The sequence below is a fragment of the Salvelinus alpinus genome, chromosome 2 (assembly GCF_045679555.1).
Source record: "Salvelinus alpinus chromosome 2, SLU_Salpinus.1, whole genome shotgun sequence".
Lineage (NCBI taxonomy): Eukaryota > Metazoa > Chordata > Actinopteri > Salmoniformes > Salmonidae > Salvelinus > Salvelinus alpinus.
In genome coordinates this window covers 45,581,798-45,605,401 of record NC_092087.1, presented here as the reverse complement: position 1 = coordinate 45,605,401, position 23,604 = coordinate 45,581,798, and the positions used below count along the sequence as shown (strand labels likewise).

General features: G+C 42.8%; 2 protein-coding genes across 16 annotated transcripts in view; one reads left to right on the top strand and one right to left on the bottom strand.

Moving 5' to 3' along the window:
- LOC139563015 (calcium-dependent secretion activator 1-like) overlaps window positions 1-20,124 on the top strand; it is a 147,262-nt gene extending 127,138 nt beyond the window's left edge. For 6 of the 14 annotated variants that reach the window (XM_071381287.1, XM_071381262.1, XM_071381300.1 and 3 more), the window contains 13 exons: window positions 3,548-3,654; window positions 4,359-4,388; window positions 6,606-6,762; window positions 8,343-8,484; window positions 9,505-9,669; window positions 11,342-11,497; window positions 13,145-13,292; window positions 13,407-13,481; window positions 13,654-13,737; window positions 13,879-13,911; window positions 14,297-14,404; window positions 17,234-17,338; window positions 18,746-20,124. In XM_071381287.1, coding sequence (XP_071237388.1) covers window positions 3,548-3,654; window positions 4,359-4,388; window positions 6,606-6,762; window positions 8,343-8,484; window positions 9,505-9,669; window positions 11,342-11,497; window positions 13,145-13,292; window positions 13,407-13,481; window positions 13,654-13,737; window positions 13,879-13,911; window positions 14,297-14,404; window positions 17,234-17,338; window positions 18,746-18,922 — 1,487 coding nt within the window. In that variant the 3' untranslated portion in view covers window positions 18,923-20,124. The remainder of the gene's footprint in view (window positions 1-3,547; window positions 3,655-4,358; window positions 4,389-6,605; window positions 6,763-8,342; window positions 8,485-9,504; window positions 9,670-11,341; window positions 11,498-13,144; window positions 13,293-13,406; window positions 13,482-13,653; window positions 13,738-13,878; window positions 13,912-14,296; window positions 14,405-17,233; window positions 17,339-18,745) is intronic. The other 8 variants (XM_071381347.1, XM_071381330.1, XM_071381338.1 and 5 more) reach the window with 3 other exon arrangements.
- Window positions 20,125-20,414: 290 nt separating this feature from the next.
- ca16b (carbonic anhydrase XVI b) overlaps window positions 20,415-23,604 on the bottom strand; it is a 291,063-nt gene continuing 287,873 nt past the window's right edge. For both annotated transcript variants that reach the window (XM_071381241.1, XM_071381233.1), the window contains one exon: window positions 20,415-23,326. In XM_071381241.1, the coding sequence (XP_071237342.1) occupies window positions 23,180-23,326 (147 nt within the window). In that variant the 3' untranslated portion in view covers window positions 20,415-23,179. The remainder of the gene's footprint in view (window positions 23,327-23,604) is intronic.

Sequence of the window (23,604 nt, the reverse complement as noted above, 5' to 3'; positions counted from 1 at the left end):
ACCCCCAATAAAGGAGTGATTCTGCAGGTGGTGACCACAGACCACTTCTCAGTTCCTATGCTTCCTGGCTGATGTTTTGACACATGCACATTTGTGGCCTGCTGGAGGTCATTTTGCAGGGCTCTGGCAGTGCTCCTCTTTGCACAAAGGTGGAGGTAGCGGTCCTGCTGCTGGGTTGTTGCCCTCCTACGGCCTCCTCCACGTCTCCTGATGTACTGGCCTGTCTCCTGGTAGCGCCTCCATGCTCTGGACACTACGCTGACAGACACAGCAAACCTTCTTGCCACAGCTCGCATTGATGTGCCATCCTGGATGAGCTGCACTACCTGAGCCACTTGTGTGGGTTGTAGACTCCATCTCATGCTACCACTAGAGTGAGAGCACTGCCAGCATTCAAAAGTGACCAAAACATCAGCGAGGAAGCATAGGAACTGAGAAGTGGTCTGTGGTCACCACCTGCAGAATCACTCCTTTATTGGGGGTGTCTTGCTAATTGCCTATAATTTCCACCTTTTGTCTATTCCATTTGCACAACAGCATGTGAAATTTATTGTCAATCAGTGTTGCTTCCTAAGTGGACAGTTTAATTTCACAGAAGTGTGATTGACTTGGAGTTACATTTTGTTGTTTAAGTGTTCCCTTTATTTTTTTGAGCAGTGTATATATATATTTATGTAACCACATACACATTTTAACACACACATAAAACCTTTCAAATTCCCCCTCTTTTCTTGGCATGCCAACATTTAGCAAACTATTCTTTGTGCAGAGATTGTGTTACTTTATAACAGTCATTTTCAGGGAAATGTATTTCAATTCCATTCATGAATTGAATACAGAGGTGCGTGTTTCAATTCATGAAATTATTTTCCATCGTTTTTCCTGATATGATACATTGAATAAAGGTAAATAAATCTGAAACTGATCAAGAAAAACAATCTCTCACAAATACACATAAAAAGGTAGCATCTCCAATGTGTTGAGAGAAATAATGCAATATGAGTTTACCTCAACATATCTGGCTATCAGTATTCAAATACACACTGAGGAAAATGTTGCATTATTATTTCATTGTCACAGACCATAGAATCTGGAAGATTGTATGCAAATAGATGAGTCCATTCTCTGATAACATGACATATTTCAAAACAATTGAACACATTGGATATGGATGAAGTATGATGCATTTGACAATGACAATCACTACATTATCATTCTGCTCATTATACTTCTAAGGACCAACATAAAGGCTCTGCAAGGAGTCTTCTGCCATTCCCTGGCACTGCATGACCCCCTTTTAACTGTGCCGTGGGGTTCAGGGTCCTTTTAGAATGCATGGCTAGTTGGCTACATAGTAGAACAGTTAGTACATAATCACACAACAAACCATAGTGTATAACATGACAAAAAAATTATGAGAATAAATAGGCACAATCGAACTTAACTTTTCAAAATGTAGACATATAAACTCAGCAAAAAAAGAAACGTCCCTTTTTCAGGACCCTGTCTTTTAAAGATCATTCGTAAAAATCCAAATAACTTCACAGATCTTCATTGTGAAGGGTTTAAACACTGTTTCCCATGCTTGTTTAATGAACCATTAACAGTTAATGAACATGCACCTGTGGAAGACACTAACAGCTTACAGATGGTAGGCAATTAAGGTCACAGTTATGAAAACTTAGGACACTAAAGAGGCCATTCTACTGATTCTGAAAAACACCAAAAGAAAGATGCCCAGGGTCCCTGCTCATCTGTCTGAACGTGCCTTAGGCATGCTGCATGGAGGCATGAGGACTGCAGATGTGGCCAAGGCAATAAATTGCAACGTCTGTACTGTGAGAAGCCGAAGACAGCACTCAGGGAGACAGGACGGACAGCTGATCGTCCTCGCAGTGGCAGACCACGTGTAACAACACCTGCACAGGATCTGTACATCCGAACATTACACCTGCGGGACAGTTACAGGATGGCATCAACAACTGCCTGAGTTACACCAGGAATGCACAATCCCTCCATCAGTGCTCAGACTGTCCGCAATAGGTTGAGAGAGGCTGGACTGAGGGCTTGTAAGCCTGTTGTAAGGCAGATCCTCACCAGACATTACCAGCAACAACGTCGCCTATGGGCACAAACCCACCGTCGCTGGACCAGACAGGACTGGCAAAAAGTGCTCTTCACTGACGAGTTGCGGTTTTGTCTCACCAGGGGTGATGGTCGTATTAGCGTTTATCGTCGAAAGAATGAACGTTATACCGAGGCCTGTACTCTGGAGCGGGATCGATTTGGAGGGTCCGTCATGGTTTGGGGCGGTGTGTCACAGCATCATCGGACTGAGCTTGTTGTCATTGCAGGCAATCTCAACGGTGTGCGTTACAGGGAAGACATCCTCCTCCCTCATGTGGTACCCTTCCTGCAGGCTCATCCTGACATGACCCTCCAGCATGACAATGCCACCAGCCATACTGCTCGTTCTATACGTGATGTCCTGCAAGACAGGAATGTCAGTGTTCTGCCATGGCCAGCAAAGAGCCCGGATCTCAATCCAATTGAGCACGTCTGGGACGTGTTGGATTGGAGGGTGAGGGCTAGGGCCATTCCCCCCAGAAATATCCGGGAATTTGCAGGGTGCCTTGGTGGAAGAGTGGGGTAACATCTCACAGCAAGAACTGGCAAATCTGGTGCAGTCCATGAGGAGGAGATGCACTGCAGTACTTAATGCAGCTGGTGGCCACACCAGATACTGACTGTTACTTTTGATTTTGATCCCCCTTTGTTCAGGGACACATTATTCCATTTATGTTAGTCACATGTCTGTGGAACTTGTTCAGTTTATGTCTCAGTTGTTGAATCTTGTTATGTTCATGAAAATATTTACACATGTTAAGTTTGCTGACAATCAACGCAGTTGACAGTGAGAGGACGTTTCTTTTTTTGCTGAGTTTATGATACATGTGGTATGATGAATTTACCAATATTATCTCTGTACAGTTCTATGTACAGTTCTATGTCCTCATTATTTCAAATTAATTTGAGCCGTCCAATTGAATGTTCTGATGTTTTGCTCATTTTGACACATTATCGTTAATGTTCTGGCGACCTCATTTCACCACATTAAACTGTCCTAACCAATTTTATGTCAGCAGATGATATATTAAAAAACAGTGTCCAGGTACACCGTAGATCTTACAAACCATATTTGTTACAAACTCAACATCAATAATCCCAGGCAGCAAAAGCATTAAGAGCACAAGAGCATTTTGCATGTTGAGTATAACAAAGATTTTGGTTTCTCCATGGGATAGATTTAGTCAGTCGATTCTTCCTGACTGTTTTGGCCGACATCTCCTCACATTGACTGTCTACCGACAATGCCCCAGTGCCAGTTTATATTGCATGCGTGCTTTAGAAACCATACGACACAGCATAAGCACATACGTCTTTCGTTTCAACGATTTCTGGGGTTAACCATACAGATGGGCACTGTTAGCTACCCCTCTCTCTGCCTAACTAACCCCCTTCCTTACCCCTAATCCTTCTGCTCCAGAGAACGTAGGCCGTTTAGTCACGCCCGCCAAAAAACTGGAGGACACTATTCGCCTGGCCGAGCTAGTCATAGAGGTCCTCCAGCAGAACCAGGAACATCATGCGGAGGTGAGTGGGTAACTCCTCCTCTTCTCCTCCTCTCATCCCTCTCTTTATCTATCTCACTTCTTTACCTCCTCCGACACCTGGGCATGGAGGAGGGAGCTAGTCTATTCCTTCCTGACACCTGTTAATATATAGCGCTGTCTTTGTGCATGGGTAACTTAAAAAAAAAGAATAATGTCATCAAAGATTTATTACACAGGTAGAAATCCTTAATGGGAGATGAATAATGGATGTTAACGTTGTACCAGTGCACTATTTTTACCAAAGGAGGCATTTTAAAGTGGGAGAGTGGTGAAGTGTGCCGTTCCCTTCTCCACTGACTCAAAATTCATAACCCCAGTGGTGCAATGCTACATAAAACATTGGTTACCTTGAAAGATGGTAATGCCTGATTTGATTTCAGCTTATTGTGTACAGTAGAGTACAGAACATTACAGGTAGCTCTAATGTAGGCTAGCTGCTCCTAGTCATACTGTACAGTAGGTGAAGCATGCTCATTCAGTGTTACTTTAGCTGAGAAGCTGGAACATGAAATAGAAACATCACTAAATAGGTTTCCCTTTTCCTCTGTATTTGCCTAAAAGTATAACAAATGAATGTAAAAGCATGATGAGCATGTATAGAAGATCTACAGGTGATCCTATGGGATCAATAAGATGAATGCAGATAAGCAGATGTATTCTATCTCTCTGACATATGCTTGACAGGCTGCAGTCACAAGTTCTGGAGATCAATCGGTACAGTATACTTATTTCTCTTTCTCCTCAGACCCATCACAAACCTCCTCTCCCTATTTATCGCATGTTGGCCTGCACAGAGGCTGCCCTTAGTGTTATAAGGCTGAGGGAAATCCACTAGAGAGGGATGGGTGGCTGTTGTGTGTTGGTTCAGAAACATCAGCTAACATGCTGACTGTAACGCACCGCCATACTATAGGCTGCACAGCATCACTTTGATCATAGAGCATGTCCATGGGGCCATAGCGACTAGTCTTCTTCTCTCTAGCAGCATGTTGAAGTGAGATATGCCACCGTATACTCTTTGTGGTTCTTTTAGGGTTGGATTGAATCCCAAACTCCACCATGAACATAAATGTGTCTATCCTCTCCTTCCTCCATCCAGCTTTAAGTTCGGGTTTCAAATCGCGGTTCCCTCTCTTTGAACATTTAGAACATTCCTCCTCCTTCCGGCTTCTCCTCTTCCATCTCTCTCCTTTCCTTTTTTCCGTCTAAGAATTGTTCCTCCACTCAGTAATCCTGTAAAGAAATGCTTGATGCTGTAGATACATTAATGTGACTATCCTCCCTGTGTTTTCACTGTCTGTATGATCGGTGATGTTCGCTCCCTGCAGGGCAAAGAGGTATGTGGTGAAGTCGAATGAGAACACCCCTCCCCCCTCTAACCCTCTAATGGTTTGTGCATGTCCGGTAGATGCCCTGCCCCCATTTCTCTGACGTGTTGGTACAGTCCAGGACTGCTCTTTTGGGCTTGTTGTATTGGGACTGTTGTGAATGATGGTGGCTGCTGCAGCACTGGAGCCTGTAACTTCTCTGGCTGAGACGGAGCACCGAGCTTGGGCATGCTGTAGAGGCCTGGGCCTTGCCTGTGTTCCCTTCCCCCAACATAGGATGGAGCATCCAGTTTACCTGTCCACCCACCCACCCATCCCCACCCACTCCTCTCCCTGAGTCCACACTCTCCCCTGCCCTGTGTATGATGATGATGATAGTGATGATGATGATGGAGCACAGCTTGGTCTTCTGCCTGTACTGTAGCACCAATAATTTATAGCATTGTAAATAGTCGGGCAGGGGGTGGGCATGTAAGTGGTCAGACAGGTAAGTGAGGACATGACTGCAGTGCCGTCCCCCTGCGCTGTGCTAGCTATAGTCCCTCTATGGCAGATGTTTTTACAGGGGCATCGATTCGATATGGAATAAAAGCATGCAGCATAACAGGAATGATTATTCGTCCTGTCAAGTTTTTCCAACGATGAGCAGATAACCCAAGCCCAGACTGCAAGCACAGCAGCAAAATCGATAGACGCAGAAAGGTCAATGGAAATAGACATGGAAAAATACCTCTTTCTGGCCTACTAAGTACCATTGTTTACTCTAACTAGTAGTCCCAAAATATCTGGGAAAACCATATCAAGAACACTGGTTTGTCCAGAAATTGTCCCTCTGTAAACCCTGTAGCAAGTAGAGAAGCTATGTGCTGCAGTCTGCGGTTCGTGTGCCTACTTCCTATTATATGGCTGAGAGCAGTGCATGGACATGACCTGTGTCACATTCACATCTAATGAGGAGTGTTCTGTTGGTATGGCAATGATGTGAATGGTGGAAACCCGAGGTCCTTCCTGGTCCTGGTGAGCATGTAGGGAGTTTTCCACCTCAGTCTGCAGGAGAAAAGGCACCCCCCCCCCCCCCCCGGCTGTGACCCTCCTTCAATCTAGAGATATCTGATCAATGATCAATGAATAGAACAGAATGGATCAGCTTTATGATATTATTGTGCTATTACCGGCTTTGTGTATAAATGTATTGTAAACTTGTTCTCACATTGGTGGGAGGCTATCTAAGGTTTCAATTAGCCCCAACCCCTTTAGTCTTCACCAGAAAGAGCTGTGGGTTGGTTTTACTCATTCTTGGAGAACACATGGGTTTGCAAGGCTACAGACATCCATTACTATATTTAACTGCATATAATCACTACATTTAATGGTCCACCTACCTACACATGATATATCAGTCCACAGTGCTATGCTGGCGTGGGTTTGTTAGAGCTCTGATTAGCTCCATCCAGTATGTGTTATCCTCCCAAGTCTGCTCTGCTCCCTCTTTGTCCTGCCTGCTCTACCCCACATCCTCACACCCTGACTGGGGCTTGTGTTCACCGTTCACCCCCTCCTTGGTTCTGTCCCTGTCCTGTCCGTGGTATCTGTGTGTGTCTAGGCCTTTGCCTGGTGGTCTGACCTGATGACGGAGCACGCTGAGACCTTCCTGGCCATGTACGCCGTGGACATGGACGCTGCTCTGGAGATCCAGTCTCCTGAGAGCTGGGACAGCTTCCCTCTCTTCCAGCTGCTCAACGACTTCCTCCGCACTGACTGTATGTTTCATGTTTCTCTTCTATATACACCAATAGCCTTCTCCATCCAATAAACATTAAGGAACAAGTTGGACTTGGAATGTGAAACGTTTTTACCCACCGTAGATAGCTAAAAGTGGTTCTAGCTTTTTTCCCCCCCAGGAAACATAGATAGACCTAGGATAGGGAAAGGGGGATACCTAATCAGTTGTACAACTGAATGCATTCAACTGAAATGTGTCTTCTGCATTTAAACCAACCCCTCTGAATCAGAGAGGTGCGAGGGACTGCCTTAATCAACATCCATGTCTTCAGGAGCTCAGGGAACAGTGGATTAACTGCCTTGCTCATGGGCAGAATGACAGATTTTTACCTTGTCAGCTCGGGGATTCGATCCAGCAACCTTTCGGTTACTGGCGCAACGCGCTAACCACTGCCGCCCATGTGTTGGCCACTCTTCCATTCAGACCAGATTCAATCAATCAAATGTATTTATAAAGCCCTTCTTCCTTCAGCTGATGTCACAAAGTGCTGTACAGAAACCCAGCCTAAAATCCCAAGCAGCAAGCAATGCAGGCGTAGAAGCACGGTGGCTAGGAAAAGCTCCCTAGAAAGGCCAGAACCTAGAAAGGAACCAGGCTATGAGGGGTGGCCAGTGCCAGGTGGAGATTATAACAGAACAGGCCAAGATGTTCAAATGTTCATAGATGACCAGCAGGGTCAAATAATAATAATCACAGTGGTTGTAGAGGGTGCACCAGGTCAGCACCTCAGGAGTAAATGTCAGTTGGCTTTTCATAGCCGATCATTCAGAGTATCTCTACCGCTCCAGCTGTCTCTAGAGAGTTGAAAACAGCAGGTCTGGGACAGGTAGCACGTCAGGTGAACAGGTCAGGGTTCCATAGCCACAGGCAGAACAGTTGAAACTGCAGCAGCAGAACAACAAGGTGGGCTGGGAACAGCAAGGAGTCATCAGGCCAGGTAGTCCTGAGGCATGGTCCTAGGTCCCAGGGCTCAGGTCCTCAGAGAAAGAAAGAAAGAAAGAAAGAAAGAAAGAAAGAAAGAAAGAAAGAAAGAAAGAAAGAAAGAAAGAAAGAAAGAGAGAGAGAGAGTGAATTAGAGAGATCATACTTAAATTCACACAGAACACCGGATAAGACAGGAGAAATACTCCAGATATAACAGACTGACCCTAGCCCCCCGACACATAAACTATTGCAGCATAAATACTGGAGACTGAGATGAGAGGTCGGGAGACACATACCCCCGGACAGGGCCAAACAGGTAGGATATAACCCCACCCACTTTGCCAAAGCCCCCACACCACTAGAGGGATATCTTCAACCACAAACTTACCATCCTGAGACAAGGCCGAGTATAGTAAAACAATAAAACACACACTGTACTGTGGCACACACACACGGCTTGGTCCTGCGCCTCTGAGAAGTTTACGCTATAATATCAATACGGTATTCTCGCTCTCTCTCTTCTGCCTTGATCACTGCCCCTCTGTCGTGTTTATAGCTATAATAACAATCTAACTATATAACAATATATATGTAGTTATAATCTCTCTATTCTCTCTCTTCTTCTGCTTCTAGATCACCTGTGCAATGGGAAATTCCACAAACACCTGCAGGACCTCTATGCTCCCCTGGTGGTTAGATATGTGGACCTGATGGAGTCCTCCATCGCTCAGTCTATCACCAGGGGCTTTGAGGGAGAGTCCTGGGTGCCTGTAAAGTAAGGGGCCGTCCTTCCTCACACTAACTGTCTGGTCTAGGAGAGGCCAGGGGAGAGACACTCCTACAAGACTACTGTATTTAGGAGAGCAGTCATGTTGTTCACTCCTTATTGACCGCCTCAGCACACTCCTCAGCCAGAGCAGTTTGAGGAGAGTAATAGATAAGGAGTTTATTTTCTGATAAGGAAAACCTATCCCAAAAGGCATTCATAAAACGTTTAGTAGGGGACATAGATTTCGGAAATTAGTTTTTCGAACTCCAGAAACAAATTAAACCTGAATATGATGGTAGCAATGACTCATACGGTATTATTAAAAATATATATTTGTTTTGTGATTAGAAGCTTCAGGCTTTAGCGGATATTGTGCGGTAAACTTGCAAATGTGCAACAGGCAATACTGTGCCACATTCGGGACCCTCATCCCAGACTAGGTCGCATGTAGTTTAGTTGAAGTCAATCTCCAATATTTCCATCCTTTTGTTTTGTGGACTAACCCTCATAGTGTGTGCTTTGAAATGTCACTAGGGACAGAAGCTCTCCAGTGTATTTTGTGTTGCTAATTTGCTCTTTTTCACTTTATAACCAATACTTATTGATTTGTCATGCCATTTACATTTGCGTTGCTTTCTTTTAAATGAAGCTCTTTACAAAGCTCTAAACCTCAAAGGAAAATACATATATATAGACAATAGGTCTTTTGGATAACTTTGCTGTTTTGCCTTACTGCTCCTTTGATATATATATATGCACACAATCCACCGCTTATTCTGAATGTAGTAGGTCCTCTTTTTGTATGTGCTTCAGAAAACAACTGCTTCTCTAACTGTTGCTCTTGTCTATGTGCTACTTTTACATATTATGTCTGAAGATGATCCGTTTCTTTGTGTGACTTTTCCTCTTGCGTTCTGGATTTGATTACTTTTACTTGCACAGTTTCACATGGCTTTGAAGTGCAGCAGCATCTACATTACCACTGTTCTGGATTTATTTTGTTCTTTTTGTCTGTCTCTTCTGCAGGAGTTTGACAAGTAATCTGCCCAATGTGAATCTCCAAATACCAAATGTCAACCTCCAAATTCCCAAAGTACCAAATCTGCCGCCAGTAGCAGGACTATCAGTTAACCTTCCGACAATGCCTAGTTTTTCCACCCCGTCATGGATGGCTGCTATCTATGACCCTGAGTGTGTATTCAACTAGTTCACCTTAGATTGATGTGCATCAGCAACGTGTTGCCTTGGTATGAAGATGTCCCTTTGAGGTCCCCTTGTCGCAGGTCATTGACAATAGAAGGCCAAATGAAAATATCGATTTCGGTTTCGAAATGTCTTTGCCAATGACCTGCTTAGGCATTATGTGAGGGAAGAATAGCTTGTTTGTCCCTCAACTACATAGGCGAGTGCACACCACACACATTACAGACACATTACGGATACCATTCCGTTCCTCAAATACAATCTGGTGTAAACAGTCCTATCATGTTCATGCCAAGAGCACTGCAAAGGGGTTACGAACAGTAGTTTGGGCTTGTTTAAAGTTTAGACTTGTTTGTTCTTGAAATGAGTGGCTATTTGACAAGCTCTCATTTCCTCTCAACATGCATGCAGTTGAGCTGCGAGGTCTAGAGATACAGATCCAAACCATGTTTCACTGGACGTTTTTGGGCTTGTTGCACTGAAATTTATTGTAACAGTGGACATTATGATCATCTGGAATTTTCTGTCCAATGTGTATCTCTCCGCCTCTCTCCTACAGTTTTCACTAGCTGTAAAGAATGCAGTGGTTAGTCCGTAGTGCTCATGAAAGTTGACTGTACCAGTGATTGCTTATGGAAGGTACAGTTGAACATCGCATCAGCACCCTGTATGAATACTGCTGGTCCTGGCTCACATGACTGTCTGTGGCCAGTGGGATAGGGTGGGCGGGGTCAGGTGGTCAAAGGGTGGGATCATAGAAATTGAATCACAAGAATGGACATCCCCATTCTAGTCAATGGGTATTTCTGTTCTAATGGTTTTATTTCTATGGTTGGGGTGGGTAAGTGGGTAGAGATTCTTCCCGGTGGTAACTGGGTGGGTGGATTGTTCGCTCAATGCTCTGAAGCAACCACCACTTCAGTGCAGCTGGCATCCTACGCAGTAGAGATCTGCCCCCTCTCCTGTCCTCCTTTCCTCTTCTCCTCCTTCTTTTCCTGCATCCCCCTATCCCAGTCAGCTCTACCCAGGATGGCAGAACCTTCAGACAGGACTGCATGGTGTGTTTAATAGCTACTGTACTGTAGGATACCCACCCAGTACCACCAGCCTAGAGGACGTGGGGGGTGAGAGAGTGGGCTGCTCTTTTGGAGTTTTATTTTCTGTGATTGATCACGTATACTCCAAACAAATCCAAGTTCAATAGAGATAAATTAAACCTACTTTTGAACACACAATGATAGCCATGTTTCAGGACACGCCCTCCCTCACCTCTCCACTCCCCTTTGTTGTATTACAGACACAAGTCAGTGTGTGCGATATCTGCAGTGACTATCCTGCATGAACCCACTCCACACCTAAAAGGTTATTAATAACCTAGTGCTACAGCATGGTTATGGAAATGTTATTTTCAACCCTGTCCTCTTATTTTCCCCATACACTGGCTCTGTCTAAAGTGATGATATGTTATATATAAGTGAAGTTAATATGAGGGAAATTACTCTGAAACAGTCGGCCGGTGTGTGGTCAGAATAAAGGACCTTTGACTCCAGTGTTGAGATGTGGATGACCAGCATCCTCCTCTACACCCCCCTGACCCCTCTATCTTCTGTGACCTTTGGTTTCTGACCTGTGTGTGTTTGGGTGTACCGTGGGTGTGCAGCAATGGCTCTGGGACGTCGGAGGACCTGTTTTGGAAGCTGGAGGCCCTGCAGACCTTCATCAGGGACCTACACTGGCCCGAGGAGGAGTTCGCCAAACACCTGGAGAACCGCATGAAGCTCATGTCCAGCGACATGATTGAGAATTGCGTCAAACGGTGTGTGTGTGTTGTGTGTGTGTATGTGTACTGTATGTCTGGGTGTGTTATTATCTGTGTGTTGTGTCGGTATTGGTGTGTGTGGTGGTCAGTGTCTGTGTTCATTTCGTCAACAATAACTATGACGAGAAATACTTGTCAACGACCTATTCTTCCAGACTAAAACTATGACGATAACAAGACTTGATGCCCTGGGGGAAAAAAACTATAACTATTGCAAATTACTTTTCATTTTAGTCAACGAAAATGTGACGAGACGAGACTTCCAAGTGAGACTAATGGAAATGTTTATTTGACACGAGGCTTCTTTTCATCTGTTTTGTCCAATCATAAGCATGCATGCAGAATATTTAATGCAATCCTCTCATTGAAACAATTCACATCTTTCAGTTGCGTGGTCTGATTGAGCTGATCTGCCCTGCTCTCATCCACACAGCTCCCAGGCAGTCACATCAGTCACTTATCAATCTTTTTAACTGATGCGAAGCCAGGACACTTGACTTGTAACTAACCTCAACTCCCGAGTGGCGCAGTGGTCTGAGGCATTGCAGTGCTTGAGGTGTCACTACAGACCCGGATTCGATACGAGGCTATATCACAACTGGCTGTGACCCGGGAGGCCCATAGGGTGGCACACAATTGGCCCAGCGCTGTCTGTGTTAGGGGAGGGTTTGGCTGGGGGGCTTTACTTGGCTTATCACGCTTTAGTGACTCCTTGTGGTGGTCCGGGCTCCTGCAGGCTGACTTCGGTCGTCAGTTGAATGGTGTTTCCTCTGATACATGCTTCCGGGTTAAGCGGATGGGGTGTTAAGAAGCGTGTCATGTTTCGGAGGACGCATGGCTCGACCTTCACCTCTCCCGAGCCCGTTGGGGAGTTGCAGCGATGAGACAAGATAAAAAAAAGGGGGGTAACAATGTTTACTCTCTCTTACTTTCATGTAGGCTATTGTTGCTTTGAATAAATAACATACGCGCTGTTATGTATTCATCTGTGTTGCCAAATCTTGCGCCACGGTCAGCAAATGCGAGTTGTGGTTGCTTTTTTCCTATGGGGAAAATGAATGCTATTTGTTGACTATTAGGAGTACAGTAATACTTCTGGCATTTTAGGAAAGCTCAAATGATCCCCTTTTCAAGAAAACCACTGTTATTTACCACCTTTGACGGTTATGATGGGGAGGAAATCAAAGCTGTAAATTGTTTAACCTGTAGCTGTCATGGGTTACAATCTGCCACAATATCAAGGTAGCCAGCTAAGGTATTCAAGCCTAGTCGGAAAAGGTTATCTAAACGTGAACATGATGAAGTCAGACGTAGCCTAAATATTAATTATTTAATTGAAAAAAACTGCATTGACTATTACAAGACTAAAATAGCTGTGACTAAAACAAGACTAAAATTGTCATGAGTTTTAGTCGACTGATAATAACTAAAACTAACGAAGGATGAAATTACAAAAATGTGACTAAGACTAAAATGTATTTTAAGACTAAAACTAAAATAGCTGCCAAAATGAACACTGGTGTGTGGTGTTGTGTACTGCCAGTGTTGGTGTGTGTGTCTCTCTATCATGTGGCTGGACATGAGCCTCTGCCTCAAACTAAATGCCATACATTACATAGAAATGTTCCCTGACGTGTATTGCAGCACTAGGATGGCATTTGAGTCCAAGCTGGCAAAGAGCAGCAGGGGTACAGACTTCCGCATCTCTGCAGCAATATGCACCATGTTCAATGTGATGGTGGATGCGAAGGACCAGTCTTCCAAGCTGTGTGCCATGGAGATGGGCCAGGAGGTAAGAATGTGGCCACTACCAATGCAAAGGTTGTGAGTTCAATTCCCAGAAGGGGTCACCTACTAAAAGTGTACCACCCAAATAGATGAAATGTGTGTTATATTCCTCTTTCAGAAACAGTACCACACCCAGATAGATGAGCTGATTGAGGAGAGTGTAAAGGACATGATCCAACTCATGGTGGCAAAGGTGCACTTCATTTTTCTTCTGGTCCTCCCTAATGATACCTAACTCGTATTGTGGTTGGCCTCATAGTGCTTTGTGGCACTAGAAAAGTAGACCAAGGTGATTTGTAGTCTGGGATAAATGTTGTTATTATTCGTTTGTTTGTTTATTGTTGTTTGTGTGTCCCACTTCTCAGTTTGTGGTTATTCTGGAGGGTCTGTTGGCCAAGATCTCCCGATACGATGAAGGCACTCTATTCTCATCTTTCATGTCATTCACGGTAAGACAAGGCTTCTCTACTGTATCGCCTCCAATATCATACCAGATAGTACAATGTTTGCGTGAATTATTCTAGGTATATTGGTGATGGCAAATTATGGAATTCTCATGTTTTCTTGTCACAATCTGCCTGCAATTTCAGGTGAAAGCTGCCTCAAAGTACGTGGACGTCCCTGTAAGTGTGCCCCGGTCCCAGTCGATCTCTGTAAAATGTCAAACCAGTTAAAAAGCTATGTGGTCAGAAAGGAAGTACTTAATTCAAATCAAAATACATTCTCATGTGTTTGGGGTGATTTAACTGTACTGTGCATAGCTGATACATTCTTCCCACATAACCCCTTACCACTGCCCCTCCCACCCTGCCTCTATGTCTTTGTATAAAGTACATTACATCCTTATTTAATTGAATCGAGTTTCTATATTTGTATTTATATTTGTCATATATTTTCAATAAATGTTTACAATCTGCATCCCTGTGCATGTGACTAATAAACTCAATCTAATCTAAATCTGATATAAATTACAGATGTACAATGTCTATGTTTCTGGTGTGTTTGCAGAAGCCTGGGATGGACGTTGCCGACGGTTATGTCACCTGTGTCCGCCATTCTCAGGACATTCTACGAGATAAGGTCAATGAGGAGGTGTATATAGAAAGGTTATTTGATGTAAGTAAGATGCCGTCTCCTGACCAATAGGGAGGGAGCTTTCCAGAATGTGGCAAAACAATTGTGACAGGAAAGGGATATTATATGTCACATTTTAAGACCAGGCGCTGTGTGTATGCCTACCACAGCCTGGAACAGAAGAGGCTTGGTTTTATTATCTTCCTCTATCGGCTTTTCTCCTCGTCTCTCTATCTCTTCTTCTCTGTTCTCTGAACCTCTGCTCCTGCCCACTGTATTCTGGTGTGCATTGCCACAGTGCTTTTGGACCTTTGTGGATTGGTTGGATCCCTTTTGTTTACAAGCAAAGAGTCCAAGCAAGCACCATCGGGCAGGATTATCGAAAGCAGTGCTCTCTGGGTAAAGAAAGATAAAGAAATGATGTACAGGTCATCTAATAAACTCCAACACTAGGATACGTAATAACCAACTTTCCCTTTTTATCTAAGTAATACTAAATAATATATCGTATTTTAAAATGCACGTTGAAAAAAAAAGCCATTGATAGGAGAGCACTGTCTTACAAGCACATAATCCTTATGTGGTACATTAGAAATAATGTGTCCACCATTTTCGTGAGGTGTACTACAGTGACGTGTGTTTGCTTCATACCCCTGAAATGTATAAACTGTACACTATTGTGGTGCACAGGTGTGTGTGTGTGTGTGTGTTGGCTTTGTATGTTTGAAAGGCGTGTGGCAATGTGCTGGAGTGGTTTAGTATGTGTGTTGGCTGTGTATTAGTGTATTTGAGAGGTAATACTTTGTGCAGTAGCCTACTGTTCCTGCGCTGTCACTGTGTGTGTGTTGGCTTTGAGTGTTTGTGATGTTTGCTGTTATGTGCTAGAGTGGTGTGTATTTTGTGTTTGCAAGGTGTGTTGTACTACTGTGAAGTGTGTTTAATTCCATCTTTAAGGTCAACACTGACTGTCCCTGTCTCTCTCCTTGTGTTTCCACACTGTTAAAGAGTACAGCCCCTCCTCCCCACTGTTTCTCATGCGTGATTGTATAGCTGGCTCTAACCTGGCCTTACCCAGCACTACCACGTTTGACTGTTCCATGTCTTTTGAGCTGTGGATGTTTTGGTTTTAAATGTTGTATTTCCGTTAGTTTTGGAGTGTCTGATGATTCAGTTTTGTTTTATTTAACATTATTTTCCCTCCTAATGCTATTATATTCAATCCATCTCTTTGCATGTAGTATCTCTGCTGCGTCTCTCTCTCTCTCTCTCTCGCTCTCTCTCTCTCTTTCTTTCTATTCACTCTCTCAATTACTTTCTTTCTTTATTAAACCCATAACTCCTGCCGCCTCCTCTTTTCTTCAAAAAGTGGCACTTATCTCTAATGTCGCGTTGTTTTAGCACATTATGTTGAATGGCATGATTTCAAGTCAAATAATCTTCCTGTGTACATCTTCTAGCATGACCTTCCACCTCTAAGAGTTATGCCTCAGTCATACTACTATACAACACACACAGCCCACCAACCGCACGCACGCACTCACGCACTCACCCAGCCACTCACGAAGCCACCAAACCCACCTTCCTTCCAGGTCTGCATGCACTGCACGCACATACTATAGGCTCAACGCGACAGTGTGAAGTGGACAGGCATCCATCCGCTAAAATCTGACCTCAAGCGTCAAGCCAAAACCTCCTGACCAACCAGTTATCTCTACAGGACAAAAACAAACCTGGGTACAATCAAATTAGAGCTAGGGCAATTAGACCAATCAAACCAACAAAAGAAACAACCAAACCAAGCCAAGTCCAATCCTAGCCCTTCAGGCCTTTCATTCCTGGCCCTGCCTACTCACTCCACATGACTCAAAGTTGATTATTTTTTTCTGGACGTTCGAAGGAGGACAGTTTCCTATCTTCCTTGGTTTATCACTCTTCTTCTCTCGTGTGCTGTTCTCTTATAACTTGATCTCTACTATGAATCATCTGGGTCAATCTTATCCTACACTCTGAATGAATGAAACATTCTTCAAATAAGGTATAAGAAAATAGCACAACTGTCTGCTCCTTGCCTGCCTAACCATTTACTCACTTTGTCATTATGATTTCATTTCGGGCAATTGATCGAGTTGAAACGAGACTGTGAAGTTACAGTATGTAGAATGAATGTTCTACGATGTTGTCGTGTTGCTTATATGTATTGAAGAACCTTCACAAGGCTTTAGCGCTGGTCTAGATCATTTGAAGTAAAGCATTTATGACAAATTCAGATCCCCTTACAATATACTGTACAAATGGTATATGGGTATGCCATATTATGTTCAGTTTAGACATTTACCTACTAAGAACAACTTGGCTCTAGTAGATATTTCTGTCCTTGATTGTACTGGAGACAGAAAGTTTGTGCCAGAAAACATGAACATTTTACAGTTGTAATGTCTAGCTAGCACTACTAATATACCCTGGCAATCTATTAATCATTTCTGATTTCTGATTTACTTAGTGCCATGCAGTGCTTGGAAAAATTGGGAATTCTGAAATATTTAGTTGGCTTTTTTTCGGAAATAAGTATTTTATGCATGTTTCAGTGTGTGTTTTTTTCTCCACTGCAGAGTGTGTATGTGTGTCTTTTTTTTCTGAAATGTCTGTCTTGTCTTTCCTGGAAAATACTGTGAATGTCTGTGTGTGTTAGGTGTCGGAAAGTACTTCGCTATGTGTTAGTGTGTTTTGCTTGTAAGACGTGTGTATGTGTTCACTAGAGAACATATCAAGTGGCATCTTGATATGCAGAGAGCTCTAGTTTGTGTGTGTTTGTGTTTGCGTCTACGTGTGTGTGTGTTTTGCTGGAGAACGCTGTGTTTGTGTGTGTTGCAGCAATGGTACACAGCCACCATGAACCTGCTGGGGACCTGGCTCACTGAGCGCATGGACCAGCAGCTCCATCTCTACCAGCTCAAGATCCTCATCAGGATCGTCAAGGTAACTCACTGCCAGGGTAGGGGTTGATCATCTGCACTGTAACTCAGCTACTGTAACTATTTTGACACTAGTGTCGCTTTATTTGATGGCAAAATGGGATCATGATTGAAAATGTATGCTGAAAACATGTCAAGGTAACAAAAGCCTTGTGCTCACACTGCAGGCCTTAATGCTCAAATCAGTTTTGGAATACTGACTGTCCAAACAGCAAGTTACAAGTGACAATTGGATTTGTGTGTGTTCAGACTAGTCATTTGCTGTCATGGCTACGCTAGTTGTCATGGTAATGGCAGGTGTGTGTGTGCAATGGTGTAGGCTGATTGGTCGTGGTGGTGCTCATGCTTTCTGTCACTCAGAGGTTGTTGTGTAGCAAGCTAATGTGACAACAATGCCTGCCATGGAAGTCTCCCAGGTGCTTTGAATATTTGAAGGCATAGTGTAAGAACACATTTAAAGCCTTAAAGGATAAGAGGATCCAACTTTCAGAACAAAAACTAGCATGCTAGCTAGCTGTTTAGCTTTCTAGCACATTCACTCATTTATTTGTAAACAATTAACAAGCTAGTTAGTAGGGTTGAGTGGTATTCAGATTTTCATGGCGGCCATATTGTTTCTGTAACATGCCGGGGTATACGCTATTACCGAATGTGCACACAAGGGGCGCAATTTTTTTACCGCACAAAAAGGGTTCTTGATCCAGGAGGGGATTGAATGTCTCTGCTGTAGCCAAGAAGCTGGATCTTGACAGCTAACCACTTAGCTAGCAAGTCAGCAAACAAAATGCACAGCTGGAGCCCTCAGCTGGATATCATTTATTTGACACATCTTAGATTTCTTATAGTTATACTTAACTTATAAACAGTGGCGTAGGACACACCCCCGCAACGGTATTGAAAATAATACCGTCAGTATATCGAAATATACCCAGTACGGTATAAACGGTATATCGCCTAAGCCTATTAGTTAGCTACCACATGTTCTTGTCAAACTGTCAGCAGAGTAGCTAGCAAGCAACAAGATATGCAAAATAACAGTCTAAAAAGCAAATTCATCAGATTTGACTGTTCAGACACAAGTTGCATGACCAGGAATCAGATTTGTATGAAATGTGGCTTGATATATCTCATTCCATGTGCTTTTTGGTTGTTCAGACTGCAGGGAAAAGATCCGATTCGAATCTGATATGACAAAAAATGGGATAGAGTCACTTCAAACTGCCAGCTAAAATGGTATGGTAGGGGTTAATAGTGCATTGTAGAGACCCTCATATCTTTATATTCACTGTCATCGATTATCATGGCATGTAATCTACCTGTAACTCAGTGGCACAAGTTCTTTGTCGAGCCTTTAGCTACTTCATCCCTCTATACTTGCTAATCACCCTTTTAATCATCCATCTCCTTGTAGAAAAAGTACCGTGACTTCCGTCTGCAGGGGGTGCTAGACTCCACCCTGAACAGTAAGATGTATGACACGGTGAGGAACAGGCTGACCCTGGAGGAGGCCAACGCGTCCATGAAGGAGGGAGGCATGGGGGGCATCTCCATGAAGGACAGCGACGAAGAGGACGAAGACGATGACTAGAGCGCAGCGCCGTCCGACCTCAGAACTGGCACCGACACCTCCCTTTACCCCCCCGTATGACCCCCCCGTCTCCACTCCCGACCCCCGATCCTCTACTCTCACAACTTTTGGTCTTAGCCTGGTAACCAATGCATGTACCAACTCTGTTACTCAGACAGCCACGTTAGGTCCTCTTTGTCATCTCAAAATGCCCATGAAGGACCTATAATAAACAATAAAAATAGTAATTACTATACTGAGGAAAAATAATACAAATAAAGATGTTGAAAAAATAAACCATGAATGACAGTTTAGCTGTGTCATGATGAAGATAGCACTGATGATATCTTTGACTCAGTGATTTCTAAATTCATTTCTATGTGTTCCTAAGCAATATGGAGTACCATTTGTTTGACAATGTTGAGTGAGATTATTAGGTGTGTCCCTGTCCAATGCAAACCTATATCGCGCTTCTTTGTTGTATTCTACATTCATTATAATGGTACATTGTTGTGACGATGAGTGTATAGACCCTTTTCTTTGTATTGTCTATCTTTAAGTGGATGCCAACTGCTTCAAACTGAAAATTACCCATCAAACTGAAAATGAAGTTCAATGCTGTTTAGGATAAACATCTCGTCTACTCACTCTACTGTACTCTCAGCACCATAGTATGTTCTAGACTGTCTGTTCCTCATCTGTGTCAATGCTCTGTGACCTCATAATCTTTCACCCTATCACTAACGAGACATCGTCCAGCAGCCATCTTGAACTAAAATGAGTGGGTATTCTAGAAATGCAATATTCTCAAAGCTCCATTTTGATATCTTGTTGGAGATTATATTTTTCTTTCTACATTGTTGAAACGACCTTGAAACAGGTTCTAATCTATTTTAAATTTAGTTGCACGTTTACAGAGAAAAGAGAGCTGAAAATAAAATGTTTTTCTTTTATTTACCAAAATGAAAGTTGGTCTGTCTTTTTAGTTTTATTACGTATTTGATTAGAATGAGATGTGTGGCATTTCTTTGGGTCTCACTGTTGTTTTGTATATACACCGCTGTACATTGCATTCTGAGCCATCGCTGCATGCCCGTGGGTCCCCACCCTCTCCGAATGCTTTCCGTTTTGTGGATTAATTATTGCTTTTGCCTTATGAAAGCCAACAGTTGTAATATGCAAGAGCTGTGGCCTCTAAATAAAATTACTGTACAAATACACAATTGTTCTCTTTGTGTCATTTATACAAGATGTAAATGACCTATTTGACCCAGGGAAAGGGGACATGAAATGTTTTCAACCTGCACATTGAGAAACACCAAAGTGTATAATGGCGAGGTTAGGGATAACTGTCAACAAACTACTGACAACCAGCAGAGGGCAACATTGTGACCATAGAAAATAGAACTGCCCTTGAGTGGTTAACAACTATAGAAACAGGCTCATAAAAGCAGAACAATGAAAACCCTACCTCATACTACGGTAAATCTCACACAAATAGACAACACCAGGATGAACTACATCAAAACCCATACTTTATTTAATGTATAGCAATACAATTTACATATTAAATAACACTATTACACTATAATAATATTATATCGTATGACAGTACCATAGTAATACAACACCGTGGCACTATCATACAATGACAATATAATAAATGGACCAAACCATTTCATTTCTTCACGTTTACAAAATCGAACAACTGCTGAACTTGCTTATATGGGTTGAGGAGGCAAACTTTACTCAGTGACTCCTGGGATCTTGTTCATCCATAGCACACACTGGTCTGATGTAGTCTATAGCAAAAGTCTGATATTCAAAATGGGGAGGAATAACATATTCTTGACCCCGAGAGAAAAACAAATTATTTACGGTGAACATCCCAAATGGTATCCTATTCCCTACTGTATATAGGGCACCTCTTTTGATCAAATGTAGGGCACTATATAGATAATAGGATGCCATTTTAGAAGCAGTCATGGACTTGAGTTGCAAGGTGATGGCAGTCTACTTGTATCCATGGAGACATGATTCCTACATACTCACCACGAATACAATGACTGAGAGGAGGATAATGTTACAAAGAAAAAGGCTTCATATGAAAATAAAGGTCTATAATGATCACACAGCAAAGATTATAACGTCCAAGAAGACTGATCCTTGAAGTAAAATATGTACATACCTTCGAAATAGGAAATTACACTCATGTTATAAATGAAATATGTATAAAGAGTAACGTTAATAATAATGATTGAGATACATTTAAAAGTTACACATGCAAAACAAATGGTTGTTTGCTGCCAATAACGGTTTCCCATTGTGACAAATAAGCATGTAATAAGTCAGGACTTTTCTCCAAATGTCGGAGAGTTGTGACCTCATTTAAGAAGCTTCTCGTCGAGAGAGAAAAAAAAAGAAGTAAACTACAGCATCTATGTATAAGTACAGGGTATAGCTACAGGGTACAGTATGAATGAGTAAAGTAGATGCTATTGTTGTTTGGTGTAGGGGTTAGTTAAAATCCAGTTCAAACATAATTTCACATGGTGAAGTATGGACTTACACCATGGACTTTCATTAGGATGAACGCTTCATGTGACTGATCGTTGTCCGAGACACATTCTGAGAACTTTGTGGTAACATTGCAACAACCATGTAACAATACAATGTTTTAGTCCAACAATGGTCAAACAACTTTCTTGTTGCAATTTTCAACCACGTCTTTGGTTATAACGAAAGAAAAACACTCCCCCCTCGAGATGATGTTAAGACTACAAGAACTCCATTCATTTGGTAAGATGAAAGCTGTATTTTATGAAGTAAACTTTATATTAAGTAAAACAGTTGATGCAAGATAAGCCACATGTAGAGCTAGCTGGGTTGGACAAAATGGGCACTATGGGTCTTGATCCACACAAGGCGAGAGGGGGAATGATATACAGTACACAAAACCAGCTGCTTACTTTGATCAAGGATACAGTCATATATATTACAAAACAATATAAATCTTAATATAAAGCAATAAATGTTCACAGTAGTTGTAATACTACTTAAAAGAAAATCTAAGTAATGGGTAAAATTAACAAATAGGAATGGGGATATTTGGGTAATATAGTTATAATATGTATAAGTAACATAGTATCTCTACAGATGAACATTTTCCTTGGATAAGGTGGGGGTTCCAAAATAAGTGTTGGCCAGATGATAGTGATGCAATGCATGTTGGGTGAGCTGTACTGTAATAAAATGTACTGAACTGGGATGGTCTGTATTAAGAAATCTATTGGCCTGGAAGATCATGTTGACCTGTAGGGTCGTCCTTGGTCTTCACTGTTCATTCATTCATTGGGGTAAAAGTTGTTTTCTTTGCCACAATCCAAAAAGGGTTCCAATGCAGGTAGTGGAGCGTGGAGCCAGGGTCTAGCTAACTGTACTGTATTATCTAACAGGGTTTCAGGCAGTAACACTGAAAGTATAGTGCAAACTGGACAGAGCTTCTTTCCTTTCCCACACGTGAAACAACTTAAACAGGTGCAAACCCTCAGCAGGATAACAATTAAGACAAAAATAATGAAGAAACAAATAAATATCAAAAAACATTATATCATCAGTGTAAAAAAAGGTAATCAGGTTACCGGTATTCATTTAACCAATAGTTCTGGCAAAAAAAGGCCTCGGGAAAGTCCGCCAAAGTTCTCTCCGTTTCTCAGAGTTGTACAAATTAAGTGCCTTCGGGTGGTGGTGTGAGCTACGGTGTGGTCATTCAGACTAATGACTCCAGTCAGACCAGTAACCAGTCAAACCAGTAACCAGTACAACCGGTCAGACCAGTAACCAGTCAGACCAGTACAACCAGTAACTAGTCAGACCAGTAACCAGTCAGACCAGTGCAACCAGTCAGACCAGTAACCAGTCAGACCAGTAACCAGTCAGACCAGTAACCAGTCAGACCAGTACAACCAGTAACCAGTCAGACCAGTACAACCAGTCAGACCAGTACAACCAGTCAGACCAGTAACCAGTCAGACCAGTAACCAGTCAGACCAGTAACCAGTCAGACCAGTAACCAGTCAGACCAGTAACCAGTACAACCAGTCAGACCAGTAACCAGTCAGACCAGTAACCAGTCAGACCAGTAACCAGTCAGACCAGTACAACCAGTCAGACCAGTACAACCAGTCAGACCAGAAACCAGTCAGACCAGAAACCAGTCAGACCAGAAACCAGTCAGACCAGTAACCAGTCAGACCAGTCAAACCAGTAACCAGTCAGTCAGACCAGCGACTCCATGCTCTCTGCAGGGTCTGATTCGTCCATTATGACAACCACTCCATTAGTGTCCATGTAGAGGGGGCACATCCCACTATCTCTGCTGCTCACCAGGCTCAGCATGGCCTTGTACAGGTACTGATAGTGCTCCTGGAGAGACAGAGAGACACAACGAGAGGGGAGGACAGAGAGACAGGTTAACACAACTGTTAATATTGACAAATGTTGCTACTTCAAATGTTACTTCTAGGTCTAAGATTGGTGACATGTTGAGAAGTCATGTCAGAACGAGCAATGACAATCACCATGTTACACAGACTGGAAGTGATTTTTGTTCCTATGACTGAATGGAGATGTTGCAAGAAGTTAGTTATTGACAATTGCTGATTATTAACAGCACCAATCCTCCTGGCTGGGTCACGGCTGAA